Here is a 19,203-nt window from a genome sequence, read left to right as displayed (position 1 = left end):
TTATAAATCCAGCCACTGCTTTCATTAAAAGTAAAATATGTGCATTTCTGTGCTGAAAAGGCTCTGTAAACTACAACCTGAGCTAGATATCATGTGACTTTAAAATGCGAAAAAAGAGGAATGAATTTTTACAAGCAATTGAATAATCTCTCACTGCCCTGCCACTAAATCATCTGAGTGGAAGAACAAATCTAATTGGCTTCAGCTATAAAGAACAATCTATATTTAGCTGGCATGGCATATTTCTAGAACACACATGAGAACTACATACAGTATTATCCATAACATGGAGCCCTCTAATTCATCTACTATGCATCTGTCACTTACCTCTTGAGCAGAGGTGCTCGCATCATGTCTTGGAAGGAGACCCAGGTTGTGTCACACCCACTTCCATTATTATTATTGTTCATTATTGTTATTATTCTGAGCTAAGAAAAGCACCAAGATCTGGGTGGCATATGAACTCAAGGTGTTGTCTATAGACACTGAAAGGAACTGTCTGCTCTCTCAGCGCACGACTCACCTCTGAAGCTTGCCTATCTGGCAGGGCACGGTATGGATGCCGTTGCAGGAGAGGTTGAGCTCAGTCAGTGTGGGGACCTCACATATGGACTCTGGGAAGGTGCCCAGTCGGTTATGGGACAAATTCAAGCTCTTCAGCTGTAAGAATCTGGGCAAAGAGATCACTGCTACAAACATCTGAATGGAACAGACTGAAGCAGCCACATGCCTTTTCACAATCAGTGGAGTTGTAACTTTTCAAAAAGAATCTAAACAACGCCAATATCAGTTCTTACAAGTTTTACCAACAAAAGGTTTTCTGGCAGTTCTTTTTACAGGTGAGTAAAAAGGTAAAAGGTAGAACACATTTTAAACGCTATCCACAAAAACTGTTTTTCTGAAAGACAATGTACACAAAATTCTGTAAATAGTCTCCATTCCCCAACATTTTCTTCCCTCAAACACAATCCAGCAGTTTAAAATATAGACTTCATGACAGTCAGCTCATGAAATTCTCAGAGAATCCTCTTCACAGGCAGGACAGAATCTTAACTGACCCAAACCTAGAACAGGCCACACACATCCAAGCAAAAAGGAGCTATATTAAGAACCAGACACAAGAGAACTCCCCACCTCCCTCTCAATTTGTCAATAAAAAACATTCTCAAAGACATTTCAAGAGCTGACATTCTAAAGCTGGTATTATTCATTCTAAAGGTTTCAATAGTTTAGCTGTAATGGGGGCGATTCTTCCATGACGCAAGACCTGTAATGTGTGTGAAAAAATAAAGAAATAAACAGAAACCACGCTGCATGATAATGGAGTAAGTGATGTGGAAATGATGAGAGATAATGGTTGTGTAATTGCATTGGGGGAGTCGGTCCATCACGCCCAGCATGCATGCTCTCCCCCATGCGTTCGGACAACGTGGGGTCCGAGAATGCTGTGAGTCAGGACATATGTCTGATCCCCCCCCCCCGGAACCCCCCCACCTGTGTTTTGGATTCTCAGCTCTCTGTGGGCAGTGACAGAGCATTACTGAACTCACAGCTGAGCCACAGTGATTGGGGGGGGGGGGAGTGGTCAGCCAGTAAGAGGTGTGCGCAGTGCGCACATACGCACATCACCACTCACTGGCCTCTTTGTTGAACAACTGATAACAGACCTAGGCTTCTATGGGCTGATGTTGATTTAAGTTTAATACTGTTACACTCCAACAAGGTTGCAACCACAGAAGTGGTGTATATCTAAGTGACAAGCAGGTATTTAATGTCTACTAAATACAGTATCCTAATGGGGGTTTAAAAGGCACATCACCACAAAACACACATCACTATATAAATGTTTCTAGAAGGGTACCAGCAGATGCTGCAGTAATGATGATATACCCAGAACACCACAACCGTTTCCCCAGTTTTCAGTGTCAGACCGGCTAATAGTAATTCTGCTTGGATACACACGATGAAGCTGTCTTTCTTTAAGCAGAGTCAGCGTCTCCGCGCTGTAGACTGTTACCTATTGAGGCTGTGCAGTCCGCCCGCCCCCTCCAGCCTCAGAAAGTTGTGGCGGAGGTTGAGGTGCGTGATGTCCTGGCTGTAGAAGAGGTACTCGGGCACGCGCTCCAGGCTGTAGCAGGACAGATCCACCAGACTGACGGTCTGGGACACCACCTGTGAAACACACAAGCGACACGTGGGCTCGGAACATTATTCACTACTGTGAGTGCTGCACTCCAAAAGCCGTGTTAAAATGTGTTAAACTCCAAGAGCTGCTGACACGCTCCACTTCACAATGAAAAAATAATGCAATTTGAGGTACTTAGTCGAGACAGATGTCATTTCACCTCAGCATTGCGCCCCTCATCACATGGCAGGCCATGGACCTGCGATGACCTTTCCATATTTTCCAGTCCCACTCGAACACAGTATAATCCAGGGTAACCGTAGCAACAGTGGCAACAGCACACAAGAAGTGTACAGTCAGCAGCACATGGATTGTGGGAATTAAATACCAACAGCATCTACCCCCACTATAGCTGTGATTAAAGTCAAGCCCAGTTAATATTTCAACTTCTGATGATAAGGGAGCTGAAAAAAGTTCACACTTAGAAGGGCTTGCTGCTGAATGAGGCCTTGGACCCAGGTTTTCTGTACAGCACACAACCCAGCACAGCACACAACCCATGATACACACAACTCTTTCATAACACATACAACCCATGATACACACACATCTTTCATAACACACACAACCCATGATACACACAACTCTTTCATAACACACACAATCCAGCACAGCACACAACCCATGATACACACAAATCTTTCATAACACACACAACCCAGCACACAACCCATGATACACACAACTCTTTCATAACACACACAACCCAGTACAGCACACAACCCACAACACACACAATCCAGTATATTACACAACCCTTTCATAACACACAACCGAATACAGCACACAATCCACAACACACACAACCAAGCACAGCATACAACCAACAACACGCACAACCCAGTATAGCCCCTGCTGAGTCCTGTCAGGATAAGACTTTGTGCAGCCACAGGTCTCCGAGTGATGACAGGAGTTTGTGCATTGAGGTCTTTTCCACCCCCCTGCACCAGACAAAATTCACTGGAAATGAATACATGACACTTTCAAAGCCAGTTTCAAAGAGAAGTTATTGGCTTGATTTTCACAGCATGACCAATTGGGAAAAATGAATGAATTTACATATATTGGAAAGCAATGAAAATATGCAAATACAAATCCTGTGAAAACATGTCTGAAATAAATGTTCTGCAAAAAGCCCACCGCAAATTACTTCACCATGTTTCAGGCACAGTAAAACAAGAGGTAAATTGAGATAAAAGGAAAGCTGTACTTTATTCCCCACTGTTTCATTTTTTTAATCTACCTTAATTACTTTTATGTTCAGAAAAACAATTTGGAATAGGGTTTAAAAAAGGGGGGGAAAAAACAAAAAGCTCATGAAACAAACTGTGGTTCTGTGTTAGGCTTCCCTTTCCAGTAAGAGTGGAGCCAATCAAACCGCAGTAGGGGGAGGGGAGGGAGAGCGTGTTGTTTGCTGCAAGGGGCCATTGCACAGTGTCCCAGATCGCAGGGTCCCTTCCTCCCCTGGCAGCCGCAGGCACCAGCGAGACACACAAGGGCCCGATTGTGTCCCACTTGGCACGAAGCACAATGCAAACAGCGCTCCCTCTGCCACTCCCCGTGCCCAGCACTGCCCAGTGCCAGTTAGCTGACCTCTCAGCATGCCCGAGCGCCGAGGAAGGCTTCCTCTACACTGCATTTGAGCCCCTCCAACCCTGCAATCCAGACCCCCCCCCCACAATAAAACCCTCCTAGACTTACTGAGGGTCTACGTTTAACATTCTACATTTTCAGTTTTTCTCATGGTCTTCGTCTGCACATTCTACCCCTGCTGGGCCGCTCAAAGAGCTTGTCAGAGCTGGGAAAAGGCCAAGGAGGCAGCAAGTGTTGCTCACAGTTTTAAGGCAATGTGAGTTGTTTTATAAATGTGTCTTGTAGATGGCTGCAGAATTATATTGGGCCTCTCGTATATACACGTGCGCACACACACACACACACACACACACACACTCAGAGAACAGAGGTACAAAACCTTGTATGTACAAACTGAAACATGCACACAGAGAAAAAGATTTACCTTAGATGCCTGTCGGTGCCACCTCTGGTAGTCTGCCAGCTGGTCAAAATTGACAAAGTAAGTCTGGGCCTGGGGTCCAGCTGAGCTGAACATTAGACAGTGCTGTCTTCGCTTGACTTCCTCCACCTGAGGTAACAATCACAGACAGCAACCTTTAGAGAGTATGCAAGCAGCTTACATTTTACAAGCTTATTATAAGACAGCAGCACTGCAAAAAAAAGCCTAAAAAATAGTGTGATAAAGAGCAAAAACAAAAACATTTGGCTTGTTTTGCACTTGTTGAGAATGCACTGACTTCACTCTACCATTGATGTTTACCTAAAGATCAGTGGCATGCTGTGCTCTGTTATTTGGACACTTAATCATGAATATCAATAAGCAGGTCTTTCCTGAGGGTGCATCTCAAGGTTATGGAGTAGAGCTCCAGTCTGACTCTGGTGAGCTGAGCTATTGACTATCAAAGAGCAAGCCCTACTCCGCAGTAGAGAAAACAAGGCCAAGCATTGCTCAATCTCTCTCCCAGCTGTGTTGATGTTTCTCTCCTGGGCCTCAGTGTCCCTGACGCACTGGTGGAGGCAGGTTTGGAAAACAACCCCCTCCCTCAAACCAACACCACCAGCCCCCCCCCCCCCCTCCCCCCCTCCCCACCTCCAGTCTGACCCCTGACCCCTGACCTTTCCCCCCACCAGCGGCAGGATGTGCATCTTCCCCGTCAGGCAGTCTTTGACGGAGGCCACGATCAGGCAGGTGCCGCACAGGATGACCTGTCGCTCCGCCCACTTGTGCAGCTGCGTCTTGCCCTTCCGCACGCTGAACACGCCCGTCAGCAGCGTGCGCTCCAGCTGGTCCGCGCTCAGCGGCCTCTCTGCAGGGGGAGAGCGAGAGGGGGCGCGGTCACAGTGTGGTCACGGCGTGGTCACGCCGCACGCTGAACACGCCCGTCAGCAGCAAGCGCCGTAGCTGGTCCACGCTCAGCGCCTTCTCCACAGCCGGAAGGAGAGGGGCCGCGGTCACGGTGTGGTCAGAAGCCATTTGTAAGCACACACATGCTAACCCCCACATGTACATTTGCGCAGCCAGTAGAAAAGTATATGCTCTCATTCCTTGTGTAAGTATGAGTCACTTCATAGATTTTGAGGCACCGGATATCGTCTCATTACATCAGTGTTAAGGGATAGAGACCACGGCTGTGGGACACTAGTGATGTCACAGTGAGCCCCTCCCATCTGTGCTGAGGTGAAAGTGTTGTCAGTGACACTGCGGCGATCCCTGCGTGCGGAGTCAGTGTGTTATTTCTCTTTCAATCTGCTCTCAGCGTTAAAAAGGACGAAGGGGACATTGTCAAGGTTGTTTTTGCTTCTAAAATCTGCTGCCCTAGATCCGTAATTCAAGTTAATAAATTAATCACCATTTTGTCACATAAAATTGATAATTCACATTTCAAATCCAATTTTACTATTCTTCTGTAACACAATCAGTATTTCTATGCAGAGAAAGGCACCAAACACTGGCCTGGGATCTAAAGTTTAATCTTAAATTACAGCCTAATTAATACAGAGAAAAATACTTTTTTTGTCTCATTTTAAGAGACAAGGAGGTTCTCCATCTTCAATACTGTCCCTCAGTTTTCAACACCACAGAGACACCTATTTTGCTGCCATTGTCTGTTATTTCATTACTGAGAGGGCAAGAAAGGATCTGATTGGACATTCAGGTGATTTGACATTGTGTTGCTTAGAAAACTGCAAATGAACAAGCAGCACAGATGCTGTGGCTGCAGGATAGATATTCCTGTCTGAATCCTGGGCTTCCCCTCACAGAGAGCAGTGCTGAAACCCAAGAGGCTGCAGAGTGTCATTGGGATTGGGGGGGGGGGGAGGGGATGCTACACAAGGCATATTTTGATCCATATTTTTATCCTGTCCTCTATGTGACAGTGGGAGGGGTGAAGGTTGGTCTGTCACAAACAGAGCAAGCAGTGCAAAGGGGAGCCACAGGGAGGAAGACGCCAAAGAAGAGGACACAATACCCTCCATCCCAACATATGCACACACACACGTACACACGCACGCACACACACACGCATGCACACACATGCACATGCGCACTCACACACACACACCACATGTCACACAAGCCTGCACAAAACCACTGATGCACCACGCACACACACATGCATGCACACACACACACACACTCCATCTTAAGTTACATACATGGGGCTTCCTTTGATGATATTTGGGCATTGCAGATGATATCTAGTGAGTCAGGAATGGAACAGCAAGGGGAGGAATCATTGTGCACACAGGCACTGTTTGATGGCATCTAGTTATCAGACTGTGCAGTCAGGCAAGAGGCATATTTTTGCAAGGAGAGGCATATTTCAAAAGAATACTGACCTCTCGCTGACATAAGCACCACACACACCACCCATGAACAGCAGGAGAAACTGTCGCATTTCTTGCACAAAGGCCTCTTCCCCCCCATTCTGAAGTTGTACATGCAATAGTGAGTCACCTGTTTTAAATCACGGATATCTTTTTAAGGGGTACCACCTGAATAATAACCTTGTAACTGTGGCAGTGTCCCAACTTGGAACGAAACTGGCAACCTCTTAAGTTGCTAAAGCAAATCCTTAACAATTACACTACACTTCCACAAGTAGTGCTGAAAGCAGTCTTTCAGCTCTGTGTCTTCATCCAAGTCCAGACACACACAATCCTTTGATCTGGAAGAGAGGCAGTGCATTGTTACCATGCTGAATACCGATCAATAGACTGCAGTCTGCCAGCTCTTCTTTCCCAATACAGGTCATCGGGGACTCTCTCTACAGGGCAGCCAGCAGATCCAATCCTCCCTCACAAATTAGATTTAACTTTGTGACCAACTCTGTTCCTGGAGATCAACCGTCCTGTAGGTTTTTACTCCATTCAGCAGTTAAAGATCTGCACTGAGCTGATAATGAGTCAGGTATGTCACTTCTTTAAGTAAGGAAATTAAATTAAATGAACACGGTTTGTTTGATCCATTTTAGCCTGAACAACAGATTAGATTGACTCTGCAGGACGCAGGCAAGGAACCAAAACAAAGGCCTACACCGGAAAGTCTCAGAACAGCGTGATATTTTTTATAATAATAAACATATTAAAAATGTCAGCAATATAAAGCCCACAAGGACTTTCATTCTTAGAAAAGATCTTCCAACAGTGCAATTTCCCTCTCCTTCCAAGTCCTTTCTTTTGGGTCCAGCACCATTACTCAATCCCTTCAGTCCGCTGGGGAGGTGCTGTTCCCGCCCCCTGTGTGTGTTTCGCACCTCCAGCAGTGTTAGCAAGCGATAAGTCATCCATGCCCACCCATCCATTAAGCCTGGATAGGAGCCCCGCTAAGCTACTAAACAGGAAAGCTTGATGATGAAACATCAGTTGAGCTAATATGGTTTCCACTTACATGCATACTGTTAGCCTTCACATAACAAGTAGCTAAAAGAATTTCAAATTTCAAGGATGGCATGAGAAATTAATTACGGTTCCAACAGTACATGGGCAAGGACCATGCCCCATACTTGGTGGATGTACATGCTCTGGCTATGATTTGAAATTCATCATATAAAACATCAGAAGTACAGAGCTACCATGAGATTATTAGCCACAAAAAAAAGGTATATTCAGCAGCAACTAGAACAACATGAACAATTAGAACAATATTAAATCCAGATTTATCCATTGATTAAGAGTAAGAGGCAGACACACCCCATACTGTTTGTACCACACACACACACACACGCATACGCACACCTAATGCCCACAGTGCGAAAAGATGCCCAGGATAGTGTCACACTATATTGTGAAAATGAATGCTACAAGAGGAGTCCTTTAGTAATTCTGAGCACCAAACATATGGGAGGCTCCACTAGCGCCTTCACCTCATCCAGCTCCCAGCAAGACACGGCTGACTCTCTTAAAAAATAATCCAGATGAGCAGACAGGCTGTTTCAGGGGGGACCGCGGGCCAGGCCTCTCTGGTCCCACTCGGGCCTGTCAGAAGCGGAGGGGTCTGTGCATCGTTTACACAGTTATTTTCCTCACTGACACACTGGCTCGATAACTCATTAGGCGAATAAAGCGAACGGAGAGATGATTTATTCCGTGCGGCGCTCTCGACGACAGCAGCTCCGCTCCGGTTGGAGCGAGGAAGGCGATTAAGGGGGGGGGGGGCTAACCGCCGTCACGGCTGTGGAGGAGCGCTCAGCCGGGCCCCGGTGGAGCGGGGCCAGAACTCCCCAGAACTCCTGGAGTCTGGAGCGCCACAGCTGTGCTGGACGACCACCCCACTTACTCTCTGGCTCTTCACTGTGTTTTCTTAAAGGGGGCGGTTAATTAAGTCAGCATTTATTTATGTTTCTTTCCACCCACGTCACTTTGCATGTTTGTTTTTATTTCATTTATGCTACGCTGCTTGGTTTGGGTTAGGGGGGGAGCGGGTATGGGGGGCGGGACAGGGAAACAGAAAACATCATAGGCCAGTACTCCAGTCATGTTTTCTTTATTTCTTTACCAACACTAACATTACAACTGATTTTCTACGTTGTATTATAAACCTCATCTCAAAAACCCTGATCGGATACTGTTCTGAGTCTCGGTGATTGTAAAAGGAGAAAATTGATTAGAGGAAACAATGATAAATGAGATGCAGCTAAGAATGAAGAGCACAGACAATATTCACATGACTGACAAACAAGCCTTAAGTACTCTGAAATACGTCAATGAGAGGTGGATTCTTTGGCATGGTTAGCAACAAGATCCCTGCGTAGGCATCCTAATGAGGTATGACCTGGCCACAGCTGTGGGCCAGTGCTGGAGTGTGAGGTCAGGTGAGAGACGGAGGATGACCACCTGAGGCTGGAGCCATGGAGTGAAAGCTATTGGCCACCACAGATGAGACTCGGTGCACATTCCTCCAATCACAGCGTGGCTGGGGAGAGTCCGGGAACACGCTCGGGAGGATGCCAGGGAGGCAGGTGGAGGCCTGAGGTCTCAATCTTCTGAACCTAGCATTTCCCAGGAGCTCAAAAAGGAGAGGCTGTCCACAGACTGGAACTCTGTCTGGACTGACAGCTTCAGCCAATAGGACACTGCTAGCTGTGCTATGCAAATGATCGAGCCAATGACCAGTAGAACTTTCTCATAAGGCAAGACACACACAACAGCCGGTGGATCGGCTAACTCTCAAGCCATATATAAATCCCCTGCATAAACAGCAGTCCAAGGGTCTTTGCCAGTACAATGTAACGTCACAAGCTATTCAACGTATGGACAACTCACTTCCAGATATCAGTGTGTGAAAGTTACCAATCAGTGCAAAATAGAAAACGATTCCCACGGCAGTACTAACTATAAAACTCGACACTTTAATGCAATATACAGTACGTATAGAGCAGATGCGTGTGGAGGAACAGAGGCTCTGTGAAGAAGCGGATGTTTGACCGTGTGCAGAGCAGGGGAAGGGTGCAGTGGAAGTGTGTGAGCTATGAGGGCACTTTTTCAATCAGAGCTCAGCCATCTCTGCTCTCTGATTGCACTGCCCTAGCCCTGGATCCTCAGCACCAGAGGATCAGCCAGGTTATTAATAGGTTATGCAGAACATCAGGTCCCATTTACTCAGGAGTAAAGCCTATCAGCACACTTAAGAGGATCATTACAGCCGCTGACACGGCGTGGGCCGTGGGACCGTGGAGCAGTGTGGCGGAGTCGCCCTGCTGACATCGATCATGTGACCAAAACCGGCACTCCTGGAAACCATCCCAACCAAAACACATCACTCCCTCAAACACCGAGCACGTTCATTTTGCACCTCATATAAGAAATGTCAACATAAAAAACAACATCATAAACAGAATCAGCCAGCAGGGAAATGCAAAAAACCAGCCTGAGTTGGGCTCAGTTCACTTGCAATTCATAGTTTAATGAATGTAGATTAATGCTCATTAGGGTAGTTTTGTGCCTGCTTGTATGACTTAGTTTAATGTTCAACAGGGTAGGTGAAAAATGGTCAATCGAGTCTACACTTTTTACACTTACTGTGTCTCTCGGGACAATATTTCCCCCTTCCAGGGAATTACTGAACTTTGATCACTGATCCTACTCCCTTCACTGACTTTCACATCACTCACAAATATGGATGGGCCTCATTCGAAATGCCATAAAGATCTGACGATTCAGACTAGCCTAACCTTATAAAGAGAGCCTACACATGTAATAAAGTCGAGAAAACCACATTCTATACAGCAGGAAGTGTAACATTTTAAGAGGAAAACACACAAGATTCAGCTTGGTGCAAAAGCCATTTTGCAATCTCCAACAAACAGTTGAGCAATCAACCTCTGAACCCAGAAGGTATTACTTCCAAAGTGAAAGCCAAACAAAATAGACCAGGGTCCCTTTATGGAAGCATAAATAAACTATTAAACTATTCAGTTTCAGACACGCTGCTGCTTTGTTAGCGGAAATGCTTATCAATAGAACGATATTCTAGGAAGCATCCCATTTTGGCTTCTAGAACAGCGACAAAACGGAACGTGAAATTTAAACATTCCGGCCAGTCATATTTATTTCAAGGCAATGACAAGCACAGAGAGTGCCAAACCCAACTCTTTGTGATAGGATGGTTAAGGAATCGTTCATGCAACTCTCCGAGTACATAGGAATTCCTACCCATCTCACCAACTCACCAAACAGAAATTGAACAATGTTCCAACAATGCCATTCAATGAGTCAAGTCTCCCTATTCCAAGTGGGCATAAGTATTGGGACAAACTCTTTGTGATAGGACGGTTAAAAATCAAGGAGTCATTTATGTAACACTCCCAGTAAATCGGAATTTCTAACCATCTCACCACATAGAAATTGAACTATATTCCAGGAATGCCATTCAATGATTCAAGTCTCCCTACTCCAAGTGGGCATAAGTATGTAAAATGACCATCAGCTGTTACAAATCTCACTCCATATTACTGAAATTATAATTTATAATTGGAAAGCTGTGAGTGTCAGAGCATGGGTTATATCCTTTGGAAATGTTTGTACAGTCTACTTCATAAGCAAGACAGGAAAACTGCCAGAGAACAGTGACAACCAAGAAAAGTCTTGTGAGGCTGAAAAAATCAATCAGAGGTACTGAAGAATGCATTCCAAAGTCAACAGTACGGAATGTCCTAAAGAAGAAACTAACCACTGATGGACTGAAGGACCAGCGATCAGGTCATCCATGCAAGACACAAAGAAGTGATGACACGATGATTACCCAAAATGTTCAGCTGGAGTCATTGCTAATGATCTCTGTACATTAGGCGTGACAGAATGTGCAGAAGACTGAACAAGGCCAATTTCAGACGCCACACTTCCAGATGTAAATTCCAGCTGATGCCTTTCGCTTGCTTAATAGGAAACTATTAAACCTCAGGCTGAAGCCTGAAACCTCAGCAAACACAAAGTAACTGAAGGAAGCAGCAGCAAAAGCATGGCAGAGCATGTCTAAGGATCACATCATGAACCAAGTGATGTCCATGAGTCACAGAATCCACTGCAGTCATCATATGTAAGGGGTATGCAACGGAATATTGATCTTGCAAGTCATTACATTTGTCAGAACTAACTTTGTCCCGACACTTACGCTAAATTGAAATAGGGGACTTGACTCATTGAATGGCACTGTTGTAATATAGTGCAATATACCGTATGTTAAATAAAAATTATTAAATAAATGTAGACATTCTGAATATTGGTTTGTAGTCATTGTTTGATTTGAAATACAAATACCATCGGCCACAACTAAAAGTCTAATGACAATGGAAGATAAATAACTGCTATAACTACAACAACATTATTATTATTATTTTTATTATTACAGTAGTACAATAAATATATAATTTCTTTATTTGTATTCCCAAATGCCAGGCATCAAGCTGTCACTCACCCCTGTAGAAGCGAATCATACAGCTCAGGTCCGAGTTGGCCGCCTCCCACTGTATCCTCAGTGGGTCCCTGTACCCCATGGCTGCCAGGTAGTCGTACACGATTTGGAGAGGGCGCTCTGTGGGATCCAGCCTCCTGTAAGTGAACAGGGTAACTTTCAGTCAGATAATACAGGCGTTTACCTTTGCCTACGACGTCCATTGCACACAGGCCCCAGCACACATAGCGTGCTCCGTGTCTTTTCCCCAGGGAGCAAGGGGGCTGAGATGCAAGACTCACTCGCTTGATGTCAGGCACAGCAGTCTGAATTACCTGACTAGGAACATGCAGGCATGGAACACTGCTCACATTAAAATGCTCCTGCCAATCTTGTGTAAAGTGATACTTCATGTCTCCCAGAGGGCACCCCTTCTGCACCATCATAGTTCTACTTCCATATTTAAACAGACATGCAGAAACAAAATCCTCCTAACAAAATTCAATCCAATATTATGGTGTGTATGGTAGCAATAATGCAGTTATCAAGTCTTTTGTTTTTCTAGATCACACAATGCTAATGAGTAACGCCCTGTGTCACCCAGTTGCCCTGAACACCTGATCAAAGCATCAGCTAATCCTCCGCTCGGTAATCCTGTTAGTAGACTTAACACTGGTATCAAACGGGGGTTTAAGCACCCTATTTTCCAACTTAAGACAGTGAACTAAAGGGCAAATAAATGAAAGTGAGACGTGGCTCTCTGCAAACAAACAGTGAGGGCAAGCAGTAAAACACAGAGGAGTAAAACGCCTCTTTAGTGGTTGTATGATGGCTATAAAGCCATGGGAATGTGTTTGGTTGGATGGTCCAAGCATACATATATCAGACAAGCACAGTTCTTTCTTTTGCTGTGCATTTGGCACTTGAGCCTCATCACTTCATCTGTGGTCCATTTTGCAACGTTAGAAAGAAAATGGATCTCGAAGTATAGCCTTAATCCAAAAATGGCAGCACTTATTTTATTGTGCTGCAACAAAATGTTTTGTCTCAGATAAAAATGCTTTTCTTGGGTTGCCCCACATCTTCTCCTATCCCTGAATGCTGAAATACAGCAAGCATGGCTTTCTGAAAGCCTTCATGGTGCCGAGCAGATGCAGGGTCCACTCACGCTTTCAATATGCATGTCAGAGGGTGACTCCAAAGCTCTCGCAGAGAGGTCACACTACCAGTCTCTTCTAGAATCATCGGTAAACTTGCTGAGATGACAAGAAGTACCCTTATAATTAATGTGTTCAGTGGGCCTGTACCCACCCAGATGCAGTTTCACTGAGGCTTCATCCTTAGCTGAAATGAGTGTGCCCCACGGCCTTGTTGTTTTTAGGGTCCGGTTTGTACATGTTTATTTTTTGGTTATGTTTATTTCCCATATATTGTACATATTTATACAATCCATTTTAGAGCATTGTGAATGTTTTTACACTGCGAACATCCAGACATATATAAGATTGTTCAGAAGCTGAAAATTAAACAAAAAAAGAACATGACAAAGGTATCCCCCAGACCAGGGATGGGAAACCCCATTCTCATCACCACTGCTCAGTATTTCACACAGAGAAGCAGTGAGCATGCCGGTAATGGCCATTTCTGCATGCTGAGTTCATCTGAGCAGGTATAGACTGGTTCTTGTTTGTGCCTGTGCACAAAGAGAGAGGTGAAATGGAGTCTCCGCTCTGCCATGTCACCCCTCTCTGCCCTGACAGCCCAGTCTCCCCCGGACAGAGGAATCTCATTTCCCAGACTGTGCTGGCTGCTCAGATGCCAGCTGCATGGTGCCGGCCTCAACACCTCTTACAGGATTGAGGATTACTGAGAGCTGAATCCAGGTCCGTCTCTGCCAGCACAACCTTAGGAAAAATTCTTTGTTTTTAGCCAAAGATGAGCTTAAAATATTTGCAAAATCCCCAACCCAAAAGCAGCAGGGAAGAGGGAAGCATTTGAATCTTTGTAGCTTCTTAATCTTCTCGAAGATACAGAGCAGTGTGTCATTCTTGCTGTTAGCTGGTACCTTCATGCAATCTTATGGTGATTCATGAAACATTTCAGTTGATAAATATGCATTCTGAGAAAAAGGAGGATGTTTTATTTGCAAGGAAATGGACACATATTTTTCATGACGGTGAAGAGGCTTTTAGAGCATTTTGTCATGGGCCCCTTAAAACACCATTCAGTCCAAAAATAGCCCACAAGGACTAGTGACTACATCAGTCAGTTCAAACACAGTCACAGGGTAAGACTCAATGTGACCAGCACAATGAACTAGTTTTTGCCAGAGTCATGCTCACGTGGAGGCAAAATGTTCTGGAAGATTCCAGCAATTTGCCCAACTATGTGCTACATAACTATTTCTCACTGCAGTACACAGAGTAGACACAAAAGTGCAATTCAGGGCACAGACAGTGGAAATGGGCAGGCTAACACCGTTGCCTGACCAGAGCTTTGGTGTGAAACTAGGTGAAAGTACCAAACCTTATGTTCAGGCAATCATCTATCAAAGTCTCAGAAACAAGTTAATTTTAAAAGTCAGGAAATATAATGTATGAGAGGCTGACATGTGAGAGGTAACATCAGTTTACTCTGGTAAACTTATAGGGCAATGTCTAGTGCAACGACTACATAGAAAGCATGTGACGTACAAGAAACAGAAGACTGTATACGACAGTAGATAAGGATATGGGCCACCGTAGGAAACTGTACAGTAGGGATGAGACAGAGCGTACGACAGACAGTAGTTAGCACTAAAGAGTCAGTCAAAAAGACTCCACTGAGAAACTGCGGCCACCTGTTACAGTACCTGATCAGGTCCCCATGCAGCTGCAGGTACAGGTCCTTACTCTCCCCTTGGGCACACAGCTCCTCCACCGTGGTGCTGGTGGAGCAGAGTACCAGTCGCAGGTCCGGCTGTGAGGTAGAGGAGGTCTGGGGTCCTGAGGAGGGGAGCTGGGGGTCTGCCGCCCCATAGAGGCACACGCACCCCCGCTGGGCGTCCCCCTTCAACCAGTCCCGCTCCCGTGACCCAAAGCGGGTCTTCCTGGTCACACAGCCCCGACTCCCATTCCGCTTCATATTGCGCTGGTGGAAGGAAAATGGGCCAAAGTAAGCCAGTGCTGGGTCTAGCTTGCCATTGCACCGATTCATAATATAGGATAAAGAAGGACTCATCATCAGTGAAACAAAGTCCTCTGTACAGTGATAGGCCTAGGCCTATATGTTCAGCTGTTAAATTTTTCAATGTGCACTTTCGGTAAGTCTGACTGACTAGCCAAACTGATTGCTTACAAAAAACATTGTATGTGTGTATTAAGTTACATCGTGCTGCATCCAATTCTTCATGCATCAGCTCAGATAAAGTTGACAGATCTTACAGACTACACTGTCTACATCCTTGGAATTATTTGTCTGTTTTCTTTCTGCTAAATATGCAAAGTATCCATCAGTATCGAGACCTTGGTAAATGTGAGCCACACAATACAGAACGCCACACCTTCCTGGGACAGCCTTCACACTGCCCTGGTATATATAACATGGGAGCAGGGTAACGGGACACAAATATGTATGCTGCAAGCAAACACCCTGGTAATGTGTACAAAACAGAAGCGGGAAAAATCAGGTCATTAGTCACACTGATGATGTCATGCCACCATGACCTATCCTCCATTAGGTAAAAGCAGGGAGGTGCTCTTCCCAAAACTGTGATGACAGCAGACCTGGCAACTCCTGATGCAAACCCAGTGTGATAGCTCATCACGTACGTCACAGCACCAGTACACAACACAATCAATCACAAACGCATACATCCAGACACAATCCTATCCAAAACTCATCAAAAAATATACTGTATACCTTGCTCCTTTACTGCTATGAAAATCATTACCTACAAGATCAAGAAAAGCGCTATTGGACACCAAACTGTTACCGCAATGCTACCAAAATGTTAAACTGCAGGCTTCAAAAACAGATTCATAAGCAAACAATGCAGATGATACTAAAATACCTCAAACAAGTAGTTTCTATGATTATAAACCATTACAATTTCTGGAAACTGTTTGCTGAGCAAAATGAATATGAACAATACACAATCATGGCAGGTCGTAAAATAATGTCTGATGACACACACACACGTGTATATATCACACACACACCTCGCCTTTTCAGGAAGTGTCAGGGCTGTAAAATTTACAATTGATACAAGACATGTCTTTTACTAGAGTTAACATTATGCATATGTTCTCTCTAGTACAAGAGATTAATTCCCAGCTGCACTTTGAGGATGATGCGACATAATTTTTGAAATCCATGCTTGCTACGTAGCCACATCACACATATAAAGGGTCAACTCATGATGACATAATGGCGAAGTATCCTATACGGAAAACCAGGGTGGAATCGGTCATCAGAGATGAGATGTGGGCTGTTGCGCGAAGGTCTCTAGGCATTTAGCGAGCACTACTGTCCGAAAGTAGGATATCCTTTAAATGCATCATTGTTCAGAACATTCTCATCTGTGATAGACTAACGCAGTAATTACACTGGGATATCACGTTTTACTACCCCCCTATCAAAATGTGCATGTAATATCACAAGAACTGTAGGCTACTGATAGATATAACGTTCAGTTATCAAGATCTTTTCTTTTTTTTCATAGGCGTTAATATTAAGGTTACTTGTTACAACAGGTGAAAGGGCTTCAGGTGTCGCTCTGCAACGAACGCGCATACACGTTATAATGATCTTAACAGTAGATTAGATTAACGTTATTGAACACGGGTTTGACATCTTAATAAAATCGAGCCGTCAAACACATGTCATTGCCACAGCAGTATGAAGCTAGCAAGCAAGCAAGTTGGCTACTTAAATCAGAGGGACACGCTAAATAACTGACCGTTAATAAGACCAGTCTTGTTTGGAAAAGCATAAGACGAGAAAACAACAGCATTACAGCAAAGTTAATTGCACATTTGCACAAGAGTCAGGTATGAAGCGATCGCACGTAGTTCGGCCCTTGCTTTATAACATGCAACGACACTAATTCGCTAGCCAGCTAGTTGCTCGTTGACTACCGTGTTTTCGCATACAGGATGACAGGGCGTGATGCGTAGCCTACCTTCAGAACTCGTATTCCGGTTCCACCACGCCAGGTCCGCCCGTTGTGGCAGTTTAGACCTGCCACTTGATTAGATCCAGTTTCGCAAAGCTCAGTGTCCAGTAGGACACGAGCAGAAGACCCGCTATCTTCGACACCACCCTTTTTCCCGTCTGGACTGGTACTCGGTACCGCCCTCGTCGGACTATCCTCTTCTTCCATTTTCATGTTCACGATGACAAGCCGAACAGAACGTCACATCTCATAAGTGGTAAATTCCAATGCACCCAGCACTAAAAAATCTCATTCTGGGTTGGTAAAACGCCATAACGAGACTGAACATCGGGGCTGTCAGAAGGACCAAATTAATAAATATTAGAGGGGCAGGGCTAGTTATTATTCATTGGGCACAGCCCAATTCGGAGGAGGAGTTTACTGAATTATTCATTAGAATCACGAATTTTATATTGCCCAAGTGCCCAACATGGGCTATTTGTGTCTGCGTCATATTTATTATAAGCCAATTTTTGAAGCCTGATACTCTTGATAATTCATATTTCAGAGATATTATTTTCCCCCATTGGGTATTTTATAGTATAACTTATCATACAGGCTCAGAAGTCTTGGAAACATTAAATAGCACAGGCAGTATTAGTATTATTATTACCATCATCATCATCAGCATTACCATTTAATGTGTTTATTATTATTATTATTATTATTATTATTATTATTATCAGTATTATTATTTATATCTGCTTATCCTGAGCAGGGTCATGGGGGAGGGGGTGCTGGAGCCTATCCCAGCAAGCATTGGACGAGAGGCAAGAATACACACTGGACAAGCTACCAATCTATAGCAGGGCACACACACCATTCATACCAATGGTCAATTTAGAGTCTCCAATTAGCCTACTTGCATGTCTTTGGACTGTGGGAGGAAATTGAAGCACTCTTTAATAAGCTTCAATAAAAAAAGTAATAACCTTTCAATACAACCGTTGTGTACACACAGGGTTAAGATCACTAAACCTAATTACAAAACAAAAAAACTGAGTTACAAAGGGAATACCACTCAATGCAAAGCATGCTTCACCGGGCATCAAGGCTGCCATCGAGAATATCAATAATGTCTTGAAATCAAGCATAACCTTTCCAGAGTCATTTGAGTAATTTCACCTTCTGGCTTTATGACAAGCCAGAGGTGTGCCCAACACACAACAGCACCCATGGGGTACTTCTATATAGAGTGTGGTACATGCAGAACACACTTCTGACTCGCTCAAGTTGTCTTTTGGATCACCCAGCACAGCCCGGGAGATGAGTAATTCAGTCCAGGCCCCCAGGCGATGCCGCTGGTGGCCCCAAAACATAATTCATTTTTCTTCTGTCTTGCTAATTCATGCTGCCACCATCACCTGAAGGCCCACTACTTCTTGACAGTGCAGAGGGACGAGACTCCATCATGAATCATCACAAAGGTGACCTGGGATACTCACTCACACCATACAGTGGGAAGGGGATAAAAAAAGGACCTTATCTTATCTGGTGCAAGGGTGGTTGATTCCCCCCAGGCGGTGGGCAGAATGCCTTTCAGTCCCACAGCCATAGCTCTGTCCCCATTCATGAACGTGAACAGGGACCAAGATGGCACTCTTGGAGTTCCTTGTGGCTCCACTGCAACACATTGGAATCCACTGCTGCTGTCAGACTGGGGAAGGGCCATGGAAAGTTTAAGGACATAACTACCCCACCCATTCACCCTGATGCTCTTTTGCAAGCAAACACATTGTTAATCCTCCACCCAGTACCTAAATATTGTGTAAATGATTACTGATTTTCACAAGTAGTCACTTATAAACAAACAGAATTCAAGACAGTCTGTGTTATGTGTCTCATTGGTTGCCATGA

At 44.6% G+C, this 19,203-nt stretch overlaps 1 protein-coding gene across 1 annotated transcript in view; it reads right to left on the bottom strand.

The window, feature by feature from the left end:
* The window catches only part of phlpp2 (PH domain and leucine rich repeat protein phosphatase 2), a 36,319-nt gene extending 17,715 nt beyond the window's left edge, over positions 1–18,604 (bottom strand). The window contains exons 1-7 of the mRNA XM_064312495.1: positions 17,314–18,604; positions 15,004–15,281; positions 12,177–12,310; positions 4,877–5,067; positions 4,203–4,328; positions 2,018–2,172; positions 524–670 (exon numbers count right to left, since the gene is read on the bottom strand). Coding sequence (XP_064168565.1) covers positions 524–670; positions 2,018–2,172; positions 4,203–4,328; positions 4,877–5,067; positions 12,177–12,310; positions 15,004–15,281; positions 17,314–17,520 — 1,238 coding nt within the window. The 5' untranslated portion in view covers positions 17,521–18,604. The remainder of the gene's footprint in view (positions 1–523; positions 671–2,017; positions 2,173–4,202; positions 4,329–4,876; positions 5,068–12,176; positions 12,311–15,003; positions 15,282–17,313) is intronic.
* Positions 18,605–19,203: the final 599 nt, after the last annotated feature.

This window comes from Anguilla rostrata, chromosome 16, assembly GCF_018555375.3.
Source record: "Anguilla rostrata isolate EN2019 chromosome 16, ASM1855537v3, whole genome shotgun sequence".
NCBI lineage: Eukaryota > Metazoa > Chordata > Actinopteri > Anguilliformes > Anguillidae > Anguilla > Anguilla rostrata.
Note: the sequence above shows the minus strand (reverse complement) of the source record. Positions and strands in the feature narration are given on the sequence as shown.